At 57.5% G+C, this 27,412-nt stretch overlaps 1 protein-coding gene across 1 annotated transcript in view; it reads left to right on the forward strand.

Annotated features, from left to right (window-relative positions):
- Positions 1-27,412, forward strand: part of GRIK1 (glutamate ionotropic receptor kainate type subunit 1) — a 119,971-nt gene that overhangs the window by 61,660 nt on the left and 30,899 nt on the right. Inside the window, exons 5-10 of the mRNA XM_036352717.1 lie at positions 2,911-2,964; positions 6,960-7,127; positions 12,065-12,214; positions 21,914-22,015; positions 23,946-24,059; positions 26,343-26,546. Coding sequence (XP_036208610.1) covers positions 2,911-2,964; positions 6,960-7,127; positions 12,065-12,214; positions 21,914-22,015; positions 23,946-24,059; positions 26,343-26,546 — 792 coding nt within the window. The remainder of the gene's footprint in view (positions 1-2,910; positions 2,965-6,959; positions 7,128-12,064; positions 12,215-21,913; positions 22,016-23,945; positions 24,060-26,342; positions 26,547-27,412) is intronic.

A 27,412-nucleotide genomic window follows, 5' to 3' on the forward strand; every position in this document is an offset into this window, starting at 1 on the left:
ATTTATGATGGTACGGCCTTTCCTGGGGCTGACCCCTTTATTGGTATGTAATGCCTTTTTTTTTGCATTCTTTGTTTTAAAGTCTATTTTGTCTGCTATGAGGACTGCTAAGCCAGCTTTCCTTTCATTTCTATCTGCGTGCAACACCTTTGTCCATCCCTTCGCTTTCTGTCTGTGTGTGTCCTTAGACTTGAAGTGAGGCTCTCACAGGAAGCACATAGACCAGTCTTGTTCCTTAGTCCATTCATACACCCCTTGTCTTTTTACTGGAGCATTTAATTCATTTATATCTAAAGTGACTACCGATAAGTATGTGCTTGTTGCCACTTTGTTCATTGTCTTTGTAGTTTTTCTCTGTTCCTTTCCTCTACTGATTGCCTTTGTGGTTTGCTGGTTTTCCTCAGTGTTTTGCTGGGTTCCTTTCTCTTCGTTTTCTGTGTCTTTCGTAGGCTTTGGTTTGTGGCTCCCATAGGGTAACGTGTACCACTCCGTGTCGACAGCAGCCCGTGTGAGGTCGATAGGCATGTACGTCCAACTACATTCTACAAGGACCACGTTTTTACTCCCCTCCCACCTTTATGTTTGTGATGTCATATTTTAGATCTTTTCATTTTGTGTGAAACTACAACATCAGTTTGTTGTTGTTGTTGTTGTTGTTAACCCTCACCCGAGGATATTTTTCCACTGATTTTTAGGGAGAGTGGGAGAGAGAGGGAAAGATAAACACATCGGTGGGTTGCCTCCTGCACGAGCCCTGACCAAGGACCAGGCCGGGGAGGACCCTGCAACCAAGGTACATGCCCTTGACCGGAATCGAACCTGGGACCCTTTGATCCGCAGGCCAACGCTCTATCCACTGAGCTACACCGGCCAGGGCTATAATATCAATTTTTTTAAAAGACCTAGGCCCTCCATGGGTGATTAAACACCTCCAAAATGAAGTTTAAAAAGAAACACCAGCCCTGGCGTGCAGCCGAAAGCTCGGGTGCCTTTGTGTTTCGCTCTCAATTCCAGGAAGAATGTTTTAAAGCTCCGTGCCCGGCTCCACGTCTTAACATAAAACTTGTCCGTTTCCCTTTCAAGAGCTGGTCTCGGCAATTGCACTGTCTAATGACTGAGTGAGAAATTGGGCTCCTGGCCGGCCCAGCAGGCTCGCTCCTGATGCTCCGCCAAGATCAGGGACCGGCTAACGAGGCCTCGCCGCGTGTGGCGCTGGGTTATTGATGGCCCTGGAGCAGCTCTACCCTTTGAAACCCCGTGAGCCGAACTTGTTATCACCGCAGGAGCGACTTCCACGCCGCGGGCTCATGATTCATGGGGAGCGTCTCCTGTCATCTGTCTTATCTTCATGGCGTTACCTTCGGCGGGTACCCCTCGGTGTCCGCGGTAGCCAAGGACGTGGGCCATGGCGGGCGTGCTATCGCCACACCCCCTCTCCTGCGTCACCCCCTCTCCTGCGGAACCACTCTGATCATATCTCAGGCCCCTCCCAGGACTCCCGCGACCAGGTGGCCTCTGCCTGGACCCTTCGGTGCATCTTTCACTGGAAGCCATGGCCGTCTTTGTTCTTCACGCAAACATCCATGTTCCCATGGAGCAGCGGCTCTCCACGTGGCTGCAAAGGGCTGTACCAACCCCGGCTCCACCTCAGAAATCCTAGGGACTCGGGGTTCTCTGGGGTGGCATCTCGGAGCCTCTGACTGCACAGCTGCCGGGGCCGATTCTCACGGCGTCCGGGATGGTCTGAGTTTGAGGGCTGTGTGCTGACCTTCAGAAATCCCACCCCCAGGCAATTCCCCCAACAGTGCTTTCAGGGGACCTGCCCCGAGGAAGGTGATGGTTCCGGTTTCAGAGATTGAGCAACAACGTTCATCTCCAGACCATGAGCCGGTTTTGCTTCTCAGGGGACACATTTCCAGAAATCCCAAGGGAGGGCCACAGCTTAACAAGCCACCAGGTCTACCGCGGACCCTTGTCCTTCTCGCCGCCGCTCTCTTCCCTTCCTCGCCAAACACAAAGGAGACGCACAGCACGTCTGAAGCCACAAGACGCCAATAGGTCACTGAGGTCGGGCTGGAGAGGCCGTGAGAGACTTGTGTGAGGACATCCCCTCCTTCCATCTACTCGCCAAGTCCTCTTCTCCTTCTGTGGGAGCAGCGGGGGGCGGGGTAGGAGGGGAGGGGGGCTGGGGGGGGGGGATCTCAGAGAGGCAGGGCCTCCAGCCCTCACCTAGGGCATCTGTGCACCCACATGGCTAACTCAGCGTGTGGGAGCCCCACTCGGGCGAGATGACAAGCACATCAGCTACGAGGACCCGTCGGGCGTGTATCCACGCCTGGGGTCACTCAGAAACCGGGTCGCACGGAGGCCACCCTGTGCCGTGACCGACAAGTCCAAGCAGGAAGTTGATTTTCTTTAATCCTCACCCGAGGGCATTTTCCATTGATTTTTAGGGAGAGGAAGGGAGAGGGAAAGACAGAGAGAAACATCCATGTGAGAGAGACACATCGATGGGTTGCCTCCTGCACATGCCCTGACCTCGGCCCGGGCAGGGGAGGAGCCTGCCACTAAGGAACGTGCCCTTGACCGGAATCGAACCCGGGGCCCTTGGGTCCGCAGGCCGATGCTCTATCCACTGGGAAGCACCAGCCAGGGCTGCACAAACTGTTTTTAAATGTGATCCTGAGTCCAATGACTTCGTTCCGAGTCAGACACGGTGCCGTGACCAGGCCTCGGATGGAGTCAGTGGCTCGGTGTTGGCTCCGCCTCAGCCATGGGTCCCTCCGGCTCCCCGTCTGCTGGACTCTCAGCGCTCCTTCCCATCCCATTTCCCAGCTGTCCGAGTCGCCTTCGCAGTCTTGGTGCCCCGCGACCACCTGTCTCTGATCCCTCCCCTGCTTCCCTTTGCAGATCCTGTTCATGGGCATGATGACCGAGCACTACCACTACCTCTTCACCACCCTGGTAAGCACGCCCCAGACACGCATCCGTGACCGCAGACACGCGTCCGTGACCACAGACATGCATCCGTGACCGCTGACACGCGTCTGTGACCTCAGGCACACATCTGTGACCGCAGACACACATCCGTGACCGCAGACATGCATCTGTGACCTCAGGCACACATCCGTGACCGCAGACACGTGTCCGTGACCACAGACATACATCCGTGACAGGAGCACCCCGTGTCTCAGAGGCAGCCCCTCCGTCCGAGGCAGCCCTTGCCATGGGGCTGGGATGGACTCTTCTAGAATCCTCTAGAGGAGGAGCAGGCTTCTCTCTTTCTTTAAACCAGCTCCATACACGTGCATCCAGGAAGGGGTTAACGTGAAACTTCCATCACATGGAAGCTGCCGACGTGCAAACCATTCATAAGAAGCCTCGACCCCGTGTTCCGTGTGCATGGGAGGCACGCTGTGTCCTGGTTCTGTGATCCGACCTGGTGCCCCCCCCCGCGTCCAGGAGAGCTGGGTCAGGAGGGGTCGCTGTCGGTGTCTGAGGACCATTCAGAAGGGCAGCTTGGGAGATGTTGGCACATGGAACACTTTGCACCAAGAGCATGACCCTCAGACTGAGAAATGTTTTTAAAAGTTGTAACACCCTAGATGTTGAGAGATGACCAGATTAAGGGAGAATGGTTTGGGGTGTTTAACTCCTCAAAATGGTGTGATAGCTCTCATTCATTCAGTTTCAAAAGTCAGCCATACAGGCCCCCACCCCTCTCCACACACACACACACACACACACAAACACACACACTCACACACACACACACATATGCACACACACCACTTACACACACACACACACTCACACACACATACACACACACACACACACTCACACACACATACACATACACACACATATGCACATACACACACACACACACACACACACACACACACACACACACACCACTTACTCGAGGAGAAAACACAGCCCCAGCCTCCACTCTAATCCGTAAGGATGTGCTGACTGCCATCTCCTCGGACGCTGGGCGGTCGGTAAGGGTGCCATCTGCCCAGGACGCCTGGCAAGTGGGCTGGCGGGCGGGGGAAATAAGGGATTTGGAACCAGGACCAGGCAGCATCACACACAGGTCCTGGCTCGGGTGTGTCTGAGGCCAGAGGGTGCAGAGGGCAGCGGGGGAGCTGTCACGTGACCGCTCTGGGCTTGGGCAGAGGTTCTGAGTCCACGTTTCTGGTCCCGTGGGCGTCCTCCCCGGTGGCATCGCGGCCACTTGCTCTGTCGGGAGCGTCAGGGACCTGAGAACCGTGTGGCTGCTCACACGAGGCCTCCCACCGCCAGGGGCCCCTGGGTTTCCCCCCGGCGGCTGGACACCTGCCCGGGGCGTCCCAGCGTCCCCAGCGGGACCCGCCCGAAGCTCCGGTCCTGCCGAGACGTGAGGAGGAGGAGGAGCGAGGGGACCTCAGGAGGCTGGTCTTCCGGGGGGACCCCTGGGGAACGGACAGGTGTCCCCACGTCTTGGTTCTCGTCCTCACTCCAAGGACGTTGAGGACCAGGCCTTGGATTCCCGCCCTCTCCCGGCGTGGAAGCTCGGCCGCAGGCCAGCCTGGCCGCGCCCCGTTCGGGGGGCTCCTCTTAGCTCCCCGCGTCCCTGGGCTGCTGCACCACGAGGGACCCGTGGGCGTCTGGAAGTTTCCGTCCTCCTCTGGCTGCAGTAGCTCCTGCCGTTTACTGAGTGTGACAAAGGAGTCGCTCTTCTTGGGACTCAGCCTTTAAATTTGCTGATTTCAGGCGCCTTCCCCTGGTTAGTCTGAGCGCCGCCCAGCTTTGCTTTCGTGCTCTCGCCGTCCTTCCCTGAGTGTTAACAAAGCTTAGAGGGCGCCCCTCTGCGCAGGGGAGAGAAGGGGCAGCGTCAGGGCAGCGCGAGGGCAAGGTGAGGGCAGCATCGGGGCAGCGTGAGGGCAGAGGAAGGGCAGAGCGAGAGCAGAGTGAGGGCAGAGTGAGGGCAGAGTGAGGGCAGAGCGAGGGCAGAGCGAGGGCAGAGGGAGGGCAGAGTGAGGGCAGAGTGAGGGCAGAGGGAGGGCAGAGTGAGGGCAGAGTGAGGGCAGAGGGAGGGCAGAGCGAGGGCAGCGCGAGGGCAGAGGGAGGGCAGAGTGAGGGCAGAGGGAGGGCAGAGGGAGGGCAGAGGGAGGGCAGAGGGAGGGCAGAGTGAGGGCAGCGTGAGGGCAGAGCGAGGGCAGAGCGGGGGCAGAGCGAGGGCAGAGGGAGGGCAGCGTGAGGGCAGCATGAGGGCAGAGGGAGGGCAGCGCGCCTCTCCTGACCCTGAGCTGGCGCAGCGCTGAGCTCTCGGAGTCCTGCCCTCTGCTCTGGGCCCTCGGGGAAGGGCAGCGGGTGGGAGGTGAGTCCGTCAGCCCTCACTCCTGCGCAGCCTCACGGCTCCCACGCAACGCCTGCCCCTGGCCCCTTCACCTGGGACAGCGGGTGCCTTCCTCACCCAGTGACGTCACAGTAGGACTTTTCTTAAATAGACTTTTTTTTTATTGATGTCAGAGAGGAAGGGAGAGGGGAGGGAGATAGAAACGTCTATGACGAGAGAGAATCACTGGTCAGCCGCCTCCTGCGCGCCCCGCACTGGGGATTGAGCCCGCAGCCGGGCCTGTGCCCTGGCCGGGAATCGAACCCGGGACCCCTCAGTCCGCAGCCGACGCGCAGCCACTGAGCCACGCGGCTAGAGCGTTGTTAGGGCGTTTCATGGAGGCTGTTTTCTGTTCAATGATACTTGGAAAGGTTGGTTTAGACTTAAACGGGTTATACATTTTTAATCACACCGTTCACAGTCTGGCCTTTTTATAGAAAAGGTGAGGTTACCACATGTGTCTATTTTAAATGTGAATCCACTCATGCACGTCTGGTTTGGCTCGGCCTCGTCTATGATGGAAAACATGGGGGGAGGGGGGGCTCTTTTCCTGAGACCTTGCTGGGGGGAGCGGGTTCTCCTGTGAAGACACGCCCCGCCCGCACGCGCGCACACACACACATACATGCACACACACGCACGCACACACACCAGCATGCACACACACCCACACGCGCACGCACACACACCCACATGCGCACACACACATACGCGCACTCACACACCCGCACGCACGTGCGCACTCACACACACCCGCACGCACGCACACAGGCAGGTGCTCAGGAAGGTGCTCCAGCAGGTGCGGGGAGCTTCTGTTCTCCCTGAAGAGGGGGGACCTTTCGTTCCTCCTCCGAGCTGGTGCTGTGAGCACCGTCCTGCCCGCGCTGTAGGGCGCTGGGGGGCGCGAGGGACGGTATCCTTTCCGCAGAGGGAGCTTCCTGTCCAAAGCTGGGCAGTTTCCAATCTCCCTCCTTTGAAGATGTGGGAGGTGAGATGGTTTTTCCTGGGGGACCACGTGCCTCAGACCCCAGCTGCCTTATAAAATAAAGGCATTGCCGGCCGGCGTGGCTCATGGTTGAGCATCGACCTATGAACCAGGAGGTCAGGGTTTGATCCCCGGTCAGGGCACAGGCCCAGATTGTGGGCTCGGTCCCCAGTGGGGGGCGTGCAGGAGGCAGCTGGTCCATGACTCTCTCTCATCACTGATGCTTCTCTCTCTCCCTCTCCTTTCCTCTCTGAAATCAATAAAAAAAATTTTTAATCTTTTTAATAAAATAAAACAAAGGTATTGATCCAAATGGACACAAAGACCCTGCCAGTTCCCGGTGAGGATCCTGGAAACGAGCCCCGGCCTCTCAGGGTCTCCCAGGCCCCGCCAGGCGCCCGCGGGCTATGGGCAGCAGCTCCCTCGGTTTCTCTGCCCTCGGGCTGCGGACAACCGACATGGACGGGACAGAGCTGCTTCCTGCCGGGGGGGGCGTCGCGTGGAAGCAGAGGGGCCGTGGGCGCCATTTCGCTGGAGCCTGGCGGTTGCAATGTGTCACTGAACACCCCCCTTGTCCTCCGCCCGCAGGACATGTCTGCCCTGGACCTGGGGCCCTACAGGCACAGCGGCGTCAACATGACCGGCTTCCGGCTGCTCCAGGCCGACAGCCCCCGCGTGTCGTCCGTCGTGGAGACGTGGGCCCTGGAGAGGCTGCAGGCCCCGCCCGCGCCCGGCCTGCTGGGCGGCGTGATGACGGTAAGGAGCCTGCGGTCGCCCGGGACGGGTCTGAGTTCCCGAGGGCTCGGCTGAGAGGCCCGCTGCCTTCGGCCGCCAGAGAAGGTGGATGGCCGGTGCCCTGGCTCGTGGGAGGCAGGAGAAGGAGCCCAGTGTGTCAAACACCGCTGCCGGGGCCCTGGCTGGTGTGGCTCAGTGGGTAGAGCATGGGCCTTCGGCCGGAAGGGTCCGGGTTCGATTCTGGCCAAGGGCACATGCCTGGGTTGCGGGCTCCTCCCGGCCTGGGCCCTGGTCAGGGCGTGTGCAGGAGGCAACCAATCGATGTGCCTCTCTCATACCGATGCTTCTCTGTCTCTTACTCTCTTTCTCCCTAAAAATCAATGGAAAATGTCCTCGGGTGAGGATTAATAAACAAACAAACAAATGACTGCTGTTTGGGGGTTTCTGACTGTACTGGTCTCGGATAAAAAACAGCTAAAAACATCGCCGCCACCGGCCACTGTCGGCCAACGGGGACCAAGCGGACACCAGGGGCGGAGAGTTCGCGCTGGAGTGCGACCTGGAGGAGCGGGCGGGCGGGCGGGAGGGAGCCGCCTGGGAAGGTGCAGCAGGACCAGGGCCTCCTGGCTTCTGCCCGCCTCCCCGTCCCGGGAGAGGACGCCCAGCGGGCAGAGCGGGTTCACAGGCGGTGGCTGTGCACACGCCCCCCGCCCCCCACATGGCCCCCCTGCCCCCTCGTCGCTCCAAGCCCCGTAGGGTATGGCGCCCCCGAGCAGCAGGCGCCCGCCCCCCACCCGCCCCCCCGCCTGCCTCTGCTGAGCAGGAGATGGAGCAGCCTGTCTGAGCCGCGCTGACATCATCTGTCTTTCGTTGTCACCAACGAGGCCTCTAATGGGACTCCCCGCGAGACAGGAAACAGCAGGACGTTTTCTGTGAAAGGGCCTTCCTGCAGGAGCAGTTTCATCTCGGGGAGAAGATGCGGGAGGGGCCCAGGCAGGTAAAAGCCTTTCAGACTTCGAGTGTCTCGCTCTGTTCCCGGCGCCGGGACTCACACGCTCGCCTCCAGGACGCAATTTACCGACAACGAAGACGTCAGCGCAGAGAGATTACCTTGGGAAGTTTTTTCTTTTTCTACTTCTTTTTTTTGATGAGGAACCAACTAAAGGGGACATAAAGGGACGGTGGCTCCGGGTGTTCCCCGGCTGCTCCCCGACCCGCTTCCCCACGAGCGGGGCCTGAGGGAGACTCGCGCCCTTCGCTCCGGGCGCCGGGGTGGCCTGAGGCTGCGGAGGACCGAGCGGGAGGAAGTGTCGGGGAGACGGGGCTCTGCAGGGGGTGGCGTGGGAGAGGGTGCGGGGGGGGGGGGGGGGGGCGACGTGCTGCTTTTCTCTTCTCTCCGGTTGCTAATTCCAATGAGTTCAAATATGTTTTAAGACCCTCTGTGCACGCCCCCCCAACTCCCCCGACCCCCCCAAAACCCCTATCACAAGGCGAGAGCTCCCATCATTGTCACCTGCACTCGGGGGCACCACTGAGAGCAAAGGCGGGTGTGGTTTACGCCAAACTCGAAGTCCTCGTCACAGGCGTGGCTGACTGACCCACGGGAGGGGCATGTGGTCATTGTGCTGAGCTACAGACAGTGTGTCTACATCGATGAGGAAACCACAGGCGAGAGGCTGAGCCACGCAGGTCCCACGGGAAGCTGGTGGGGTATGAGGCCCTTGGGGACCCCTGCAGTGATCTGGGCAGGTGCTGTCCTGCAGGGGGTGCATGGCAGAGCCGGTGCCCAGCCCAGTGGGTGGCAGAGCCAGTGGTGCCCAGCCCAGTGGGTGGCAGAGCCAGTACCCAGCCCAGTGGGTGGCAGAGCCGGTGCCCAGCCCAGTGGGTGGAGAGCCGGTGCCCAGCCCAGTGGGTGGCAGAGCTGGTGCCCAGCCCAGTGGGTGGCAGAGCCGGTGCCCAGCCCAGTGGGTGGAGAGCCGGTGCCCAGCCCAGTGGGTGGCAGAGCTGGTGCCCAGCCCAGTGGGTGGAGAGCCGGTGGTGCCCAACCCAGTGGGTGGAGAGCCGGTGGTTCCCAGCCCAGTGGGTGGCAGAGCCCGTGCCCAGCCCAGTGGGTGGAGGGGCCCATTCTGCCTGGAGCTGGTGACTACCGTCTCACCTAAGAGAGAAAGAATAAAAGTCATGCGATCCTCTTAATAGATGCAGAAAAATTTTTTGACAAAATTCAGCATCCTTTTATGAACAAAGTGGGTACAGAGGGAACACACCTCAACACAATGAGGCCACATGTGACAAACCCAGAGCTAATATCTTCCTCAATGGTGACAACTGAAATCTTTTCCTCTAAGATCAAGACAAGACAAGGATGCCCACTGTTGCCGTTATTATTCGACATAGAAGAAGTCCTGACCTCAGTTGTCAGACAACGAAAAGAAGTACAAGCATCCAGGTTGGAAAGGAAAAAGCAAAACTGTCCTTATTTCCAGGTAACATGACACTATATCTATTAAACCCCAAAGACTCCTCCAAAAAGCTACTAGAACTAATACATTCAGTAAAATTGCGGATAAGAATTAATGTTCAGAAACATGTTGCCTTGCTGTACACTAACAGCAAATTGCCAGAAAGAGAAGTGAAGAAATTCCATCTACAAGTGCATCAGAAAGAATAAAATACCTACAGTAAATTTAACCAAGAAGGTGAAAGACCTGTACTCTGAAAACTATCGGACATCGGTGAAAGAAGTTCAAAAAAAAGACATAAATAAATGGAAGGGTATACCATACTCATGGATTAAAAGAATGCATAGCATTAAAATGCTATGAATCTGAACATTTTGTCTGAACTGTTCAAAGCAATCTATGATTCGATGCAATCCCTATGAAAATACCAGTGGCATTTTTTTCACAGAACTAGAAAGAAATAATGACAAATTGTACAAAAGACCCTGAACAGCAAAAGCAGCCTTGAAAAAGAGCAAAGTTGGAGGCCTCATGCTCCCTAATTTCAAACTATATTACAAATGAACCACCCAGTGCGGTGCCGGCATTAAAACAGATCAATGCAACAGAACAGAGAGAGAGCCAGGACAGAAACCCCCACTTATATGGACAATTACTCTCTGATGACGGAGGCAAGAATCTACGACGGGGAAGACAGTCTCTTCAGTACATGGCTTTGGGAGAGCTGGCCCACAGCAGACCGTCAATAACACGGGTCTAATACAGGCATCGCTGTACTGAGCAAACGCAGGAGTGAGTTTCTGCTAAGACTCATGACGTCAACAGAGAAATCTTCCAGTCACCCTGAAATCGTTTCATAAACGTTTAAAGAAAGAAATGGGAGTATAAGTAAGAAATAGGCCTGATTCGTGAAGACAGAGATTTTCCTAAAGTAATCGTATTATTTCAAGAATTTCCGGTAGACGGATCACGATTAATATTGAAGGAATGCCATCACTGTCATGGAATTGCCGTCCCCGGAATTACATGCATGTCCCCCGTCCCTCAGGGTGAATTTCCCTGCAGCCTTACCGTCATTTTTGCGTGTAGCACACGCATGCACCGATGCCCATATGAATATATTCGATGTTTGAAAGTTGAAAACCCATGTGTTTTTGCTCCCCGCCTACTTACCTCTTTTCCTCTCTAACATGTTAAACTATGAAGCACTTATTAGAATCCCAGGAACTAAAAATACCTGCAAAGAATATTGTCGTAAGTGTCACCACGTTCAAATCTGAAAGTAAGGAGCCAAGTCCCAGTGCAAACATCTTGGCGCTGGACGTAAGACCCAGAGACTTCACTAAGGAAAAAATATGAACGTTAAAAAATAGGGTTAAAACTGAGTGAAGTAAGAAAAGTGTTATTGAGTCAATGGAGTTCAAAAATAGTCAAACTCATTATTTAAAAAGGCACTGAAGTTAGAAGGGAACGTGTCCATCATCCTTTCTCCGTCGTCCCTTCACCACATGTGGGTGTCTCTCGGCACGTGGACTGGCTCGGCGTTGGCGTTGGCGTTGGCGTTGGATGGACGGGATGGGGCCGTTCTCCGCTGGGTCTTCCTCTGGTTGTGAGCCAAGTCCCGTCTGACCGATGCCATGTTGGGTGGTGGACGCCCCACACCTCAGTGGCCCTGCCTTCCGGCCCCTCAGGTGCATCCGAATAGGACGTTGTCAGGAGCCCTGCCTCACTGGAGGCACCCGCTGGGGTCCTGGCTCCCAGAGAAGCTGTCTTCAGTGCCCCCGGCTCAGCCTGTGACGAAACACAATGGTCATGGAGATTCGGTGGAGACGGCAAGGCCTTTCGGGATAAGCAAAGCCCAGTTCTGAGTCCTGGCTCTGTTCCCGAAGCACCCGCTGCCCTCTAGCCCCTCGGACCCTCCGTGCTCGTCTGGAATCTATACGACACGCCCAGGGCCGCCCCAGGTAGACCAGCCGCCCCACAGAGCCTCTGGCACGCGATCTCCTGCAGTCGCTGCCACCTGCTGTTTGCCAGCTCGTCAATAAGAAGGAAAAAGGCATCTGAGACACGGAGGCAGAATCCACGTGTTTACAGGAGACACGGGGCTTGGCTCCACGTGGAGACCACGGTGGGCCTCGCCGGGACTGTGGGACCCTGTCCAACAGGGGGACCCCCGGGTGTGATTCCTCCACACACGGCCCTTCTCTGACCCCTTCATCTCACTCAAAAGCGGGCAACTACTCGCTGAGACTCACCGTGGGCCGACCCCAGAGCCCTCACCACCGCTGCTGCCCGGTTCCTGGCGTGCGAGGCTGTGAGGACGTGGTGTCTGTGCTGCCTCCCCACCCGGGCGCGGGGTGCTCCTCCCACCTCCTGCCGCTCAGCACACTCACCCTCCCACCCCTGCTCCCTCGCTGGCACCCCCCCCCCCCAAGCTTGGGTCCCGCGCGTGAAGCGAGTCGTGCGGGGGACTGAGCGTGTGCTGTGTGTCTCCCGCAGGCCGCGGCAGCGCTGATGTACGACGCTGTGCACGTGGTGGCCGTCGCCGCCCACCCGGCTGCCCAGCTGGCCGTCAGCTCCCTGCAGTGCCACCGACACCAGCCCTGGCGCCTGGGACCCAGATTCATGAACCTGATCAGAGAGGCAAGTGCCCGTTCCTCCTGCAGCTCAGCCGGGCCCAGGGTCCGTGGTGGGTGGGCCCTCACCTGCGCCCGGCTCCCGGGGATGTCGCTGATCAAGGGCGTCCAGAACCACCAGGAGGTGTCCCGTGTGATGCCGAGAGGTCCGGGCGCTACCTGATTGAAGCATTCACCCTCCCGCGCCCCACGTGGCCCCAGCAGCCGCTGGCCCTCCACGCTGACAAGCCCCCAAAGTGCTGCTCCGCGCCTGGTGAGTGGCTGTCCATCCCTGAAGGGACCGAGGCTGCCCCCATGCAGCCCATCACCCAGGGGTCCCCTGAGCCTGGGCTTGTGCCGGCCTGAACGGAAGGACCTTTCTGTGTCTCTCACATCGATATTTCTCTCTCCCCTCCCCTCCCTTCCCTTCCCCTCCCTTCCCCTCCCCTCCCTTCCCCTCCCCTCCCTTCCCCTACCTTCCCCTCCCCTCCCCTCCCCTTCCCTCCCCCTTCCCTTCCTTCCCCTCCCCTCCCTTCCCCTCCCCTCCCTTCCCCTTCCCTCCCTTCCGCTCCCCTCCCTTCCCCTCCCCCCTTCCGCTCCCCTCCCTTCCCCTCCCCCCCTTCCGCTCCCCTCCCTTCCCCTCCCCTCCCTTCCCCTCCCCTACCTTCCCCTCCCCTCCCCTCCCCTCCCTCCCCTCCCCTCCCCTCCCTCCCTCCCCTCCCCTCCCCTTCCTTCCCCTTCCCCTTCCCTTCCTTCCCCTCCCCTCCCTTCTGCTCCCCTCCCTTCCCCTCCCTCCCTTCCCCTTCCCTCCCTTCCTCTCTCTCTGAAATCAATGGGAAAAATATCCTGGGTGAGGATTAACCAAAAAAGTAAGAAAGACACTTGTTGAACTGAACCCCGGGAGCTAGAATCTTGCAAACTCTTGACGCCTCTCGGTGACCTAAAAGCTATGTAACTGGTTCCTAATTCCTCTGGACCGAGACAAATCGCCCATCGGGAGTGGGAAATTGTCTCCAAATGCCACGGTAGGAGAGGCCCCTGAGACACGGCACACACGGCAGCGCCTGCCTCGGCTCTGCTGCAGAAGGTGATTTACTGGTTGTTTCGATGGCGTGAAGATGATGCATTTGAATATGTAAACGGGACATTTAAACTCCAACTTTAAAAAGCGAAGAGTAAAAGGTAAAATTCCCCCAAGGCACTTCTGTCTCCTTCGTATTCGACTGGGCTTGTACTTAGTGGGTCAGCGTTGGGTGGCTGCTGAACAGATGGATTCGGGTGAAAAAATGCAGACAGGTCGGCTCTGACGCGACCTCCTGTCCTTGACCGCGGAGCGCGCTGCCCGCGGCCACAGCGGGGACCTGGGCCGGGACGCCTGATCCTCCGTTAATAACAATATTGGATCCGGCCGGGAACTCAGGGAAGCGGCCCCTCTTTGTTGTTGTTGTTGTTTAAAATATATTTTTATTGATTTTTAGAGAGAGAGGCAGGGAGACGGAGAGAGAGATAGAAACATCAATGATGAGAGAGAATCCCGGACCTGCTGCCTCCTGCGCGCCCCCCACTGGGGATCGAGTGGCAACCCGGGCCTGTGCCCCGACCGGGAATCGAACCGTGACCTCCTGGTTCCTAGGTCGAGGCTCAGCCCCTGAGTCCGCGGGCCGGGTGAAGAGGCCCCTCTTGGACGGGCGCCCATGGATGTCTCTCGTTCTGCATCCCTTGCCCAGCACCACACCCGGCCCCTCTGCCTCCCGTCACCCCCTCAGCTCAGCTCCTTCTCACGTTCGGGACGTTTCCCCCTGAAGAAACGGTGGGTTTCTCAGGCCCTTCCCTCGGTTCCCGGGTGGCTCCGGGCAGAGACAGGAGGCCAGCTCCTCCGCGTCCGTGGTCTCCAGGGGTTCCCCGTGGCGCAGGGTCTCCCGTACACTCGGGTGCCAGGACGCCGTCCCCGGGGTCCGCGGTCGGGGGATGAGGCGGCGAAAGGGGTGTCGGCCTCGGCCGTCCTGCCGGGTCCCCTTCACGTCTGTGGATCCAAATAACATCCGTGTTTCTCAGGCAGCGTCCGCGTCCTGCCGGCTCCTCCTCCCTCCAGCTGCGGGCACCCGGCTCCCGTGTGCATGGGGAGCTGCTTTCTATGCCAGTCTGTGGTGTGTGCGCACATACTAGTACATGCGTGTTCCGTGGACTTGGATGGATGTCACTCAGAGACATATGCACACATGTACGTGCACATGTGTGGGTGTATGTGTATTTGAGCGGCTAGATATGCATTTATGTGAGTTTATGTATGTTTCACTCAGCTGTTTGCCTTTCCAATCCATCTGCTTACGTTGTGAGATCTAGCTAGGCTGACTCATGTTTGTCATTTACCCGCCTCACTCATTCTCACTGAAACCGAGCCTGTGCCCCCTTCCTCTGGTCAGCAAAGTTCGCTGGGCACCCAGCGAGGGGCAGGCACTAGTCGAGGTACCAGGGATGCAACCGCGAGCAAAGCAGAGACCCCGCCTCCTGGAAATGACGTCCTAGTGGCGGGACCGGGTAGAAAAGTGAGGAAACGTACATTCCATGATGACAAGGGCTGTCAACAAGCGACGCTCACGGGGGCGGGTGTGCGGGTCCCCGGAGAGAGCGGGCATCGCTGTACCACATAAAGTGGTTCCTCGGCACGTCCCGTAGGAATCGTATGAGCCACATAGAGACTGGGCTCCCCAGTGGCCACATTGAAAAATAAAACCCAGCAGGTGGAATCACTCTTAATAATGCATGTTATTTACCCCCATAGATCAAAATCATGTCACTGTAATGTGTACTTTGTTATGAAGTTATGACTTTATTGTTAGGACAGGCTTCTTAAATCCAGTTTGTATTTTAAACTTTTACACTCACTCTGGCCCAGCCATGTTTCAAGTGCTTGGTGAATCTTGGTGACTAAATAAATAAATATTTGAATAGCGTATCCCATCCGGCCGGCATGGCTCAGTGGTTGAGCACTGACCTATGAACCAGGAGGTCATGGTTCAGTTCCCAATCAGGGCACATGCCCAGGTTATAGGCTCGCTCCCCAGCGTGGGGCGTGCAGGAGGCAGCCGATCAATGATTCTCTCTCATCATTGATGTTTCTATCTATCCCTCTTCCTTCCTCTCTGAAATCCACAAAAATATATTTATGAATAAATAAATAAATAAAATTCCCCCATCCAACCAGGCTAACTAGAGAAAGATATAAATTAAACCCACGTGGGATCCAAAGTTTTATCTTTGTGGACAAGGAACATATTGATCAGCTATGAAGGCCATAATCTGATTAATGCGGCCGAAGTAACAGTTGTTCCAGACTGGGTGCTCTGATGTCCAGGCTGCATCGCTCACATGACCTCCACCCTTCCCCACCCCCTGGGGCTCCGGTGGGTGTTCTCGCCCATGTAGTTGACTTGCAAATTCAGAACCCAATTCGTTACATTTGGGCAAACAGGTCACCCCACGAACCAGCACAGAAGTAAAAGGGTTTATGCACAGCCAGGTGCATAGTCTGAGACAAACCCCAAGGAAGTAACACCCTTACCCAGTGAGCTCGGCATAGCAACAGTTAAAGTCAGCAGATGCCAAAGGATGAAACACAGCCAGCAGATGTAGAGTTGGAAATCAAATATTGGCAAGAAAAGCTATTATATCTTTAAATTATGCAGTGATCCATGCAAGCTGTCATTGCAAGATAATGGTTATAAACAACACACATGATAGTTAAAATAATTATAGACTGAACAGCTGAGCGTGTGGTAAATGCACCACTTCAGCTCCCGGAATAGCTGACCTCCCAGGAGGTTGTGTGGCCTGGAGGTTGTGTTTATCGTTTCCTCCTTTGCTTAATGTGTATTTTCTCCCCGTTGTGATGAAGACTTTAGCCTTGTTTTGAATTAGCTTCGCCGAGAACTGGCCTGAGACTGTGGTGACTGCCAGCGATCACCTTGCTTGGATGGAGGGTGGGTCTCGGTGTGTGTCGCTGGGCCTCACTCTGGGGATGCGAGACGGTCATTGTGCAGGACGTCCACGTACACAACAGCCACAGGACGGGCCGCCGTTAATTAAAAACATGTAAAATAGCCGGGCCAGTGCTGCTCAGTGGTTGAGCGTTGGCCTATGAACCAGGAGGTCATGGTTCCATTCCCAGTCAGGGCACAGGCCCAGGTTGCGGGCTCAGTCCCCAGTGTGGGGTGTGCAGAAGGCAGCCAATCCATGATTCTCTCTCATTGATGTTTCTCTCTCTCTCTCCCTCCCTCCCTCTCTGAAATCAATAATAAAAATACTAGAGGCCTGGTGTATGAAATTCATGCAGGGGAATGGGGTCCCTCAGCCTGGCCCCTGCACCCTCTCCAATCTGGGACCCCGTGGGGGACGTCCAACTCGCAATCCAGGACCACTGGCTCCTAACTGCTTGCCTGCCTGCTGGCCTGATTGCAGCCTAACCACTACCCTGCCAGCCTGATGGCCCCCAGCTGCCCTCCCCTGCCGGCCTGATCACCCCTAACCGCCTCTGCCTCGGCCCCCACCACCGTGGCTTTGTTTAAAAGGAAGTCGGACGTCCAGAAGATGTCTGGTCACCCAGTTTAATTAGCGTATTACCCTTTTATTAGTATAGATATTTAAAAACAAGTAAAATAGTCCTAATCGGTTTGGCTCAATGGATAGAGCATCGGCCCGAGGACCAATTCTGGTCAAGGGCACAGACCTGGGTTGCAGGCTCGATCCCTAGCCCCATCCGGGTGCGAGCAGGAGGCAACCAAGCCATGTGTCTCTCTGACATGGATGTTTCTCTCTCTCCGTCTCTCCCCGTCCCTTCCACTTTCTCTAAATGTCAATGGAAAAATATCCTTGGATGAGGATTAACAACAAAACAAAACAAAAAACAATTTCTCACCACAGTGAACTGCACTGTTAACTCTTTCAGGGCACAGAGCCAAGTGTGGTCAGACTTTTAAGATCCATGAAGTTCTTGCTCTGCTTTCTTTCCGCGTCACCGTTTCCCCCAAGGAGCCTTCATCCCCTGACCCCCCTGTTGGTCATTCCCTGATAGAGTGTCGGCAAAATGAAAACGAGCTCAGTCAGTGAACGCCTCCTCATGAGGACTCGGCAGGTGCTCGAAGGTCCTTCCTTCCATGCGTGTTCACGGCCCGAAGGGGGTTTCTGACCTTGGAAAGCCTTCAAAATTCAAAGGAAATTCCCTTGGCCTTGGGCTGAGGAGGAAGAGCTGATCTTGGGGTGCAAACGAGCTGATCTGACGGCCCCTCCCTCCCACCACGTGGGCACCGTGGCCTTGAGGCGGTGCCGGCACCAGCGCTCGAGCTGACCTTGTGGGTATAAATGTTGTAAGCTTTCTACCCGTTCTTTCGTTGGTTCCATGGTAAATAGAACTTGAAAGTTTACATCTCAGGACAAATAGGAGGAAAGGCAATGTCTCTTAAGGAAGCCTCTTTTTTAAAATCCTTTCTAAACAGTCCACCCCCTTTGCAAGTGAATTTCCTGACCCAGCGTCTGGCAGGCGGGTGGCAGCATTATCAGGCAGTGAGAGTGTCTGGGATTAAAATCTTCGTACAGAGAGTTGAAAAGTAAACACGTTTCTGAGTCAGTAGAGGAGGTGAGTGTGGTCAGTGTCAAATGTTTACATATCTGTACGGTCACTGTCAGCTACTGCAAGGGATTTCGTTTTGAAGGAACAACGGGGACGGTACATGTGATCGCTGTTGACCTAATTTGGAGCCTGGATTACGTTTGCTCCGTGCGATGAGTCCGTGTCTTCTTTGCGTCTGGCCATTTTAGAAATGGAAACGGCGGTTTGCACCAGGCCACACGTCCTGCCACGGATTCAGCTGCCCTCACGTGCTCACATCTACCACAGGGTTTGCCAGTGACACACTTTGAAAATAAAGACAGTAAATGAAGTTCCCTCTGGGGAAGGGGAGCTGAGCTTTGGGCAGGCGTTCTAAATCCATGTTTAGCCTGACAGGGCTCGTGTTTCAGACGTGAGGGGGCAACACACTGACTCTTACATAGGCCCAGCTTACCAACTAAATTATGCAAGTGCCTTTTATTCCTCCTGTTGGCATTATTTAGGTGTGAGTGTTTAACTTATCTTTATTGCTGAAATTATTACAGGTGCCTCCCTTCTCCCCCCATCGACCCTCCTCCCCACTCTCGCCCCCGCCCCCGGCCCTCACCCCACTATTATCTGTGTCCATGGGTTCAGCACATATGCATACAAACAAGGTCTTTGGTTAATCCCCCCCTTCCCTCTGAGATTCGTCCGTCTGTGGCGGGTTTCAATGTCTCTGGGTCTGTTTTGTTCGTCCGTTGATCTTGTTCACTGGATTCCACGTCTGGTGAGCTCATGTGATGCTTGCCTTTCTCTGACTGGCTCGTTTTGCTCACATAACGCTCTCCAGGTCCCTCCTCGCTGTCTCAAAGGGCACGTCTGGCTCGCTCTTGGGAGTGCGGTGTTTGTGCTCAGTGAGGTGGGTGCTGAGGCAGCAAGGCCCGTGCAGGCACCTGCCGGGGATTCGGGCAAATTTCCGAACCAGATGGAGGGAGGGGCGGACAGCGATGCTAGGAGATGTTCACTCAGCATCTTCTCGTCTGGAAGGAGATGCGGCAGCCGGTGAGGTGGACGGGTGCCCCCGGGACCATGGGAGCTGCAACCTGCAGGGGGCGCTGCCCCAGGGACCGAGGGGGGCAGACGGGGCCGTCACCCAGGTGGAACCACACAGTCTCCACCCTGGAGGTCGACCGAGAAGGGCTCGTCTTTCCTCAGCATAATCGCACCCTCAGTGAGACAGCAGCAGGGACTCTACGTTTTTATGGATGATTTTACCCAGAAATCCATGTTCCTTGTCGTGCACTCAGCACGTCCATGCAGGTAGAGCAGCTGGGGAAGAGGGTGGGGAGCAGAGAAGGCCGTGGAGACCACGCTCTGCCCCGGACGTTGGGGAGGCCTTGCTCGGAGGAAGCACGCAGCTGGAGGCTCCGGCGGGGCTGGAACGCACGCAGTGCTCCGTGGAGCGGACACGGGGAAACCCAAACGTACAAACACAGAAAGAACCGGAACGAAGGCACCTTGGGTGGGGCCGGGCCGGGGTCGATTCCCAGAGGCAAGGGAGGCCTTGGAGGTCGGTGTGGCCCCAGAACCATGGCCATGGGGGGGGACCTGTTTCTTTGGGGCACACAGAGGCCCTGAGAGGCTCGGAGACCCCTTTCCTATGGCAGGGCCTCCCCGGGCTCTGGGCTGAGATGTTTCCCTGGGAACCCACCTGCCAGACAGCAGCCGCCACGGCCACGAACGGCCACAAACAGCCACGCCGCCTCGTCTCATCCTTTAATATCAAGTTGTGATGATTCCGTAACACGTGGAATCGTCACTGAACAGTGGTTTCCCACGCGCCTGTTCTAGCCCTAACAGGAGTGAATGTGGGGGTTGCCATTAGCCTCCTACTTATCACATTTTAACAGAAAAAGAGCACAGTTTCCAGCACATCCATGAAGATACTATTGTTCCTAAGAGGCCGTGTCTGCTTAACAGCACACTCTCCTCCCAAAAGCAGAGCCTGTCCTTCGGGCGCCGGCAGCTGGGAACGCCGAGTCAGGAAACAGGACGGAGCCGTCGCGCTTTCGCCTGCTTCCGCCCATTTGGGGAGAATAAGTGCATCCACGCGGTCGTGCTAGCTCGTTGGGCTGAACGCGACTCTCACAAGAGCCTGGAGCTACGTGCTAGTAGCTGCCTCCTTCCTTGACACTCAGATCTAGACTTTCTGTTGGGACAATGAACGTCATCTTGAAAAAGAGCATACAAGTAAGACGTGAACGAAAATGTTTGCTTTTCTCCTTTTGTCTCTTGGTTTCCGTCTCTTGGCCGTCAGACTTGTGTGATGGGAGAAAAGAGGCCGTGCCCAGCGGCCGCCGAGGCTCAGGGGCTGAGCATCGACCTACGAACCAGGAGGTCACCATTCGATTCCCGGCCAGGGCACAGGCCCGGGTTGTGGGCTCGGTCTCCAGTGGGGGGTGCACAGGAGGCGGCCGATCCATGATTCTCTCTCATCACTGATATTTCTATCTCTCTCTCCCTCTCCCTTCCTCTCTGAAATCAACATATATATATATATGAGAGAGAGAGAGAGAGAAGGGGTGACATGCGGTGACTGGAGCCCTAAGTGAAGGGATGAAACGACACACAGACCCGCAGCGACGCCGTGGACCCTCCGAGGAATGGAAGTGGCTCCTGCCTGGCCGGAGGCCCTGCCGTGAGCGGCGCCGTGAGAGTAAACGCTCCGAGTCTGCACGTTCCCGGCCGTCAGCTCCGGACAACGTGCCCAGTGGCTCTCAGCACGGCCCCAGCAAGACACGGTGCCTTCAGGCAAAGCTTCCAGGAAACCCTGCAGAACTAGTGAAGGGAACCCCTCCTTCTAACAGACCTGAGCGCGAGGAGCATGTGAGGAGCATGAAGGAGGCGCCCGAAACGGACTTGGTCCGACCCCAAGGCTACGAGACCCCCACAGGCCGTGTCGGACGGTGCCCGCTCCCAGGCGATGCAGTGAGCCCAGTGCCCGCTCCCAGGAGATGCCGTGAGCCCAGTGCCCGCTCCCAGGCGATGCAGTGAGCCCAGTGCCCACTCCAAGGAGATGCCATGAGCCCAGTGCCCACTCCCAGGAGATGCCGTGAGCCAAGTGCCTGCTCCCAGGCGATGCCGTGAGCCCAGTGCCCACTCCCAGGAGATGCCGTGAGCCCAGTGCCCACTCCCAGGCGATGCTGTGAGCCCAGTGCCCACTCCCAGGAGATGCCGTGAGCCCAGTGCCCACTCCCAGGAGATGCCGTGAGCCAAGTGCCTGCTCCCAGGCGATGCCGTGAGCTGAGGCAGGTCAACCATCGCCCCTGAGAATGAATGGGAGGCGGCCCGTCCAGTTTTCGCTGAAACAGCGCCCCAACCTCAAGCGTGAGTGGGTGTGGACTGAGCTGTGGGGTGCGGACCCGTGCGGTGCTTGTGTGCTGGGGAACCACACGAACCGGGGTTGTGCTGGGGACAGAGTCGCAATCCAGGCGAGTCAGACAGGCAGACGTGGGAGCTGAGGGAGCAGCTGCAGGTTCGGCGCCTGACCTCGCACTGCAGCCCCGCCATGGCCACTCACATGCTATTCGGGTCAGTCAGGAGAAGAACAGCTCATGGTGCACAAAGGGCTCAGTTCTCCCTCATCCTCACTGTGAGCGAACCCCACTTAGACAGGGCCCCCCAACATCACGTCAGGACGAAGTCCCGGGAAGTTGACAGAATGTCCACGTGACATTGGAAGGCCTCAGCCACCCTAAAAAGCACCCTAACCACTCAGTGTCGCCTCACTGAGCTGCACTGTTTCACAGAGAAACGTAAGGGGGGCTCCCCGGGGAGTCCTGGGAGCGGCTCGGGCAACCGTGGGAAGCGGGTCCTGTGGCCTCAGAGACGTGGCGGCTCGCTATGGGCACTGTCAGGCAGTCACTGGGGCGGGCGGTGGGGTTGGCGCCGTTACAGACTGGGGTTGGCCTGTGAGGGGACAGATCCAGGAGCTGTGACACCAGGGAGTGCGAGCTACCGGCTCAGCTCCTGACGCAGCCGCGGCCGTGACCGAGCTGGAGCCGGGACCCGGCGGGTGGCGAGCACTTCGGGGTGACGGTGTCTGGACTTCAGTGTGATGACCACGCCCTCCTCCCGCAGGTCCAGTGGGACGGCCTGACCGGGCGGATCGCCTTCAACAAGACAGACGGCCTGAGGAAGGACTTCGACCTGGACATCCTCCGTCTCGGGGAGGAAGGCACCGAGAAGGTAACCGATAACAGAGCCACAGAAGGAAATGGAAAGCACGGCCCACGCATTCCCACGGCGAGCACAGTCCGGGGTGCGGGTGTCCGGCGTTCCCCAGGCCTCCTGCCTCACAGACGGAAGCTGACACCATTCTCAGGGCACATGGTTAGTAGCAACGCCATGAGCTTGTAGAGCTGCGTGCTCATGTCAGGCTCGCATCACCCGGTGTGGGTGTCCCTGGCCCCGTTCCTCACGGGATTAAAAAGTAAGTTTAGACTGAAGTCAGAGGCTTCCCCAGTTTAGCTTTGGAGGGGTGTCCATCGTGACCCAGAATTCAGTGTTGGCTCACCCCCCAGTGAGGCTGGTGCTGGAGGGACACCGTGAAGGAGACAGTAGCTCCGCAGAGCGAACCAGCTCTGCCTCCTTCATTTTGGGGGGAAATACGCCCAACGTGTATTTTAATGGTGGAATCTGGTTTTAGGGTTAGGTCTGCTGTAATTCTCAATCTCTCAAAGTTTAAAGTTCCATTTTAGTTACTACTTAGGGCAATTTAAATGTAACTATTTAGTTATCCTATCTAATAATAGACAAACATGGTAATTGACCGTATCTTCGCTACGCCTCCCATTGGCTAATCAGCGTGATATGCAAATTAACTGCCAACAAAGATGGCGGCTAATTTGCCTCCTGCAGGCAGGGCGGGACAGTGCCATCCTGCCTGCCCCACCGCCATCTGGGCCTGCTATTTGCGACCCAGGGCGGTGGGCATCCGTGGGCGACCCAACCTGGGGTGGCCGGGTGGTGCAGCAGTGATCAGCCAGCCCGCCCGGCCTCCATCCAGGCATCCCGTGTGAGACCCACCCGGGGCTTCCCATGTGCGACAACCCGAGGTCGCGCCCCAACCTCCAGATCAGCCCTGCTGTGTGTGCGACCCAGGGAGGCGGGGCAGGCACCGAGGGATTGGGCCTGCCATCTGCCACCCCGGGTGGGGGCCTAAGCCAGCAGGTGGTTATCTCCCGAGGGGTCCCAGACTGTGAGAGGGCAGAAGTGGGGCTGAGGGACACCCCCCACACCCCCCTCCCCTGCCAGTGCACAAATTTTTGTGCACCAGGCCTCTAGTCTATATATAAAGAGCCAGGGGCCGTCACATCCGAAACAACCGAATGGACGACCAAACAGGCTGAGTGGGGCGACCAGGCCGGCAGGGGGGCAGTGAGGGGCGATCAAGTCAGCAGGCAGAGGTGGTTAGGGGTGATCAAGCTGGAAGGGGGACCCCCTCCCTCCCCCCACCCCCCCCCTCTCCTCATCCCCCTCCATCCCTCCCTCCCCCTCCCCCTCTCCCCCTCTCCCTCTCTCGTCTGCTCTCTGTCTGTTCACATCCATGGCCTCTAGTGCCTAGACCAGGGCCTGGAAGGTGGGCTGGTCACCAAGTACCTGTTGGAAGAAGAGAATTCTTCACTTAAAAGTAATAAGTTCAGCCCGGCCGGGGCTCAGGGGCTGAGCATCGACCTGTGAACCAGGAGGTCAGGGTTCGATTCCTGCTCAGGGCTCATCCCGGGTTGCGGGCTCATCCCCAGTGGGGGGTGCAGGAGGCAGCTGATGGATCCATGGGTCTCTCTCCTCCGGATGTTTCTCTCCCTCCCTCCCTCTCTGGAACCAATAAAAACATGTTGATAATAATAGTAACAACACATTTAATAAATAAAAATGAAAAGGCCACCCGGCCTCCCCCCAGAGGCACAGGCTTCCCTGTCCGGTCGCTGCTTGCCTGTCCATGCATCCGTCTGTCTGTCCGTCTGTCTGTCTGTCTGTCTGTCCGTCTGTCCGTGGTCTCGCTTTCCTGCGTCAGCAGCTCCCGAGTTGCCTGTGCTGTTGCTGTGGAGCTCGGGGCCGGGTTGAGGGGCCCCTCCCCCGCCGAGGGCCCGGGCTCAGCCTCCCCGTGTCCCTGCAGATCGGAGCCTGGAGCCCCCGCCGTGGCCTCCGCCTGCCAGACACGAGCAGAGAGCCGGCTCCCCGCCCCAGCGCTGCGCTGGCCAACCGCACGCTCATCGTCACCACCATCCTGGTGAGGGGCTCCCTGTGTCCCCTCCCACCCAGACCCCCACCTCCAACGGCTCCCTGTGACCATCCGGGCCTCCCCAGACCCCCACCTCCAGGGGCTCCCCTGTGTCCACCATGCCAGCAGCTCTGTCTGCAGATCTAGGGTTTGTCTGTTTGTTAATATATTTTATTGATGTCAGAGAGGAAAGGAGAGGAGAGGAGAGAGAAGCATCAGTGATGAGAATCATGGATCCTGCCTCCTGCCTGCCCCCCACCGGGGATGGAGCCTGCACCCCGGGCCTGTGCCCTCACGGGATCAAACCCAGACCTCCTGGTTCACAGGTCGACACTTAACCACTGAGCAACCTGGCCGGCCCAGATGTCTCATTTTGACGGGGACACTGAGGGCACATGGGTTCCTGTGTGGGAGGAACTACCAGCTGCCCCGCCCACATCGCCCCCTGCCCCCCGCCGCCCAGTGGGCCATGCTCTCTGGCTGCCAATTGGCTTCAACCAGAGAGACTTTGACCAGATGCCAGGGGAGGGGAAGCCATGTAAGAGCAGTTTCCCTGCCTCTGGTTTTATCAGAAATCTGTCCTCCACCGGCTCTGCCCCTCCATGATCCAGCCTCCAGGCCCCACCCACCGAGACCCCAGGTCCCACACCTGGGTGATCCAGCCTCCAGATCCCACCCACCAGGACCCCAGGCCCCTCCCCTCCATGATCCAGCCTCCAGGCCCCGCCCACCAGGACCCCAGGCCCCTCCCCTCCATGATCCAGCCTCCAGGCCCCGCCCACCAGGACTCCAGGCCCCTCCCCTCCATGATCCAGACTCCAGGCCCCGCCCACCTGGACCCCAGGCCCAGGCTTGCCCCGCCCCTCAGCCTGAGTGGCACCACCTCCTGGTAAAGCGGGTCCCAGGGGTGGCACCCTCTCTCCCCTGCATCCTGGGCCCCCCCTGCCCACTCCTAGGTAAGTAGCCCTTATTTTCACTCCTCAAAGCCCAGGTGAGGGCACCTCCCGCTTCCTGTTGGAGCGCCGACCGCACACCTGTCCAGCCGTTGTACCTGCCAGGTGCCCCCCACTTCCCAGCCCCCCACCCCCCATCCCAGCCCTGACCCCCGGGATACGGGGCAGGAGCCACCACATCTAGAATCGTCACCTTCGGTCATTCCTGCTCATTGGATTCAGTCCCTCATGTCAGACTGTTTATTTCTGAAGCCGCTGACTTGTGAGGCTTGTTCGTCCAAAATGGAGCGGACAGTCTCGCTGTGGCTGCGACTTTTCTCTCCGCTGCCTCCGGGCACAGAGTTCTGTGTCTGTCAGGGTTCAAGGGTGGACCTCAGTGGGGCCCACGCAGCTGGGAAATAACAGGACACGCCGGTAGCAGAGGAACTAATAGGAACTAATAGACATTTATAAAATAAAATGAAACTTTGATCAGCCAAGTGAGAATTCAGGTTTCAATCATTAAGAAAAGGCCCATTATTCGTAGGAGAGGGGCTTTGTCGTTGAAGCAAGGGATTGGCAGATGTGTGATTTCAGGTGAGTCGATGAAGAAAATGAAGCTGGTGATTTAAAAAAACAGAAAGGCTCTGAGTAAGATGCCCTGAAGGAAGCCAAGCAAATACCCAGAGGATGAGGGCGACACTGAGGTGGAACTGAGCCGAGAGGAGTCAGAACAGCCGGGAAGTTTGAAGCAGAGATTTCTCAGCCGATTTAGACTCACCTGTGGGCTGGGCAGCTCTTACATGAAAGCCAGGAGGGCGGGCGGGTCGCGCCCAGGAAGCCGGGTGTGGGTACAGTCTGCCCCACGGCCCCTGCCCGACCCCAGGGGACGTGACCACTCAGGCCACCTCACACCTCTGTCTCAAATGTCACGTAAAGAGAGAGGAGGGAGCACGCCCGGCGGGGCTCCGGGGCTGAGCGTCGGCCTGTGAGCCAGGAGGTCAGGGTTGGATTCCGGGTCAGGGCACAGGCCCGGGGTGCAGGCTCCATCCCCTGTGGAGGGCGTGCAGGAGGCGGCCGGTCCATGATTCTCTCTCATCATCAATGTTTCTCTCTCCCTCCCCCTCTCCCTTCCCCTCTGAAATAATAAAGGTATCTATAAAAATAAAATAAATAAAGAGCCGAGGGAGAGACGTTATACGGGAGGGTACGGGGAGAAGGCTCAGCGGAGGCGGGAGGTGGGTGGTGGGTGCCGGCCGCCCTGTCTCCGAGTCACTGTGAGACACTGGCAGCTGGCGGGGATGGTGCTGGGCGGGACTCTGCCTCCTGTGACAGGCGCCCCGCCCGGTCTGTTCTGCAGGAGGAGCCCTACGTGATGTACAGGAAGTCGGACAAGCCCCTGTTCGGAAACGACAGGTTCGAAGGGTACTGCCTAGACCTTCTGAAGGAGCTGTCCGCCATGTTGGGCTTCATTTACGATGTCAGACTCGTCCCTGACGGCAGATACGGAGCCCAGGACGACCAGGGCGAGTGGAATGGGATGGTCCGGGAGCTGATGGACCATGTAAGCACACCCCCCTCGGTGCGGACGCCAGGAAAGCGCAGTGAGAAGTGAAAGGAGGGAGATTCTGAGTCAGGGTCAGAAGAAACAGGTCACTCTTTTATCATAGAAACTAGAGGCCCGGTGCACAAAAATTTGTGCACTCAGGGGGTCCCTCAGCACGGCCTGTGCCTTCTCACATTCTGGGACCCCTCAGGGGATGTCCACCTGCTGGCTTAGGCCTGCTCCCCGGGGGATTGGGCCTAAGATGGCAATCAGACATCCCTCTGGCAGCCCGGCAGCCCTCAGGGGATGTACACTTGCCAGCGGGGAGCAGACCTAAACTGCAGTCGGGCATCCTTAGCGCTGCTGGGGAGGTGAGAGAGGCTCCCACCACCACTACTGTGCTGGCAGTTGTCAGCCTGGCTTGTGGCTGAGCAGAGCTCCCTGCTGTGAGAGCGCCCTGACCACCAGCGGACAGCTCCTGCATTGAGCATCTGCCCCCTGGTGGTCAGTGTGTGTCATAGTGACCAGTCATTTCCAGTCACTCTGCTGTTAGGGTCAGTTTGCATATTGCCCTTTTACTATATAGGATAGAGGCACAGGTGGGGGCCAGCTGGTTTGCCCTGAAGGGTGTCCCAGATCAGGGTAGGGGTCCCGCTTGGGTGCCTGGCCAGCCTGGATAAGGAGATGATGGCTGTTTGCAGCTGGTCACACCCCCTTCAGGGTGGGGGTCCCCACTGGGGTGCCTGGCCAGTCTGGGTGAGGGGCTGAGGGTTTTCAGGCTGGCCAAGCCCGCTGGCGACAGAAGCTCCCAGCCTTTCCTTTTTATCTTTTTTTTTATTCTGGGATTTATTTACCTTCTATAATTGAAACTTTGTAGCCTTGAG

This window comes from Myotis myotis, unplaced genomic scaffold (assembly GCF_014108235.1).
Source record: "Myotis myotis isolate mMyoMyo1 unplaced genomic scaffold, mMyoMyo1.p scaffold_m19_p_2, whole genome shotgun sequence".
Lineage (NCBI taxonomy): Eukaryota > Metazoa > Chordata > Mammalia > Chiroptera > Vespertilionidae > Myotis > Myotis myotis.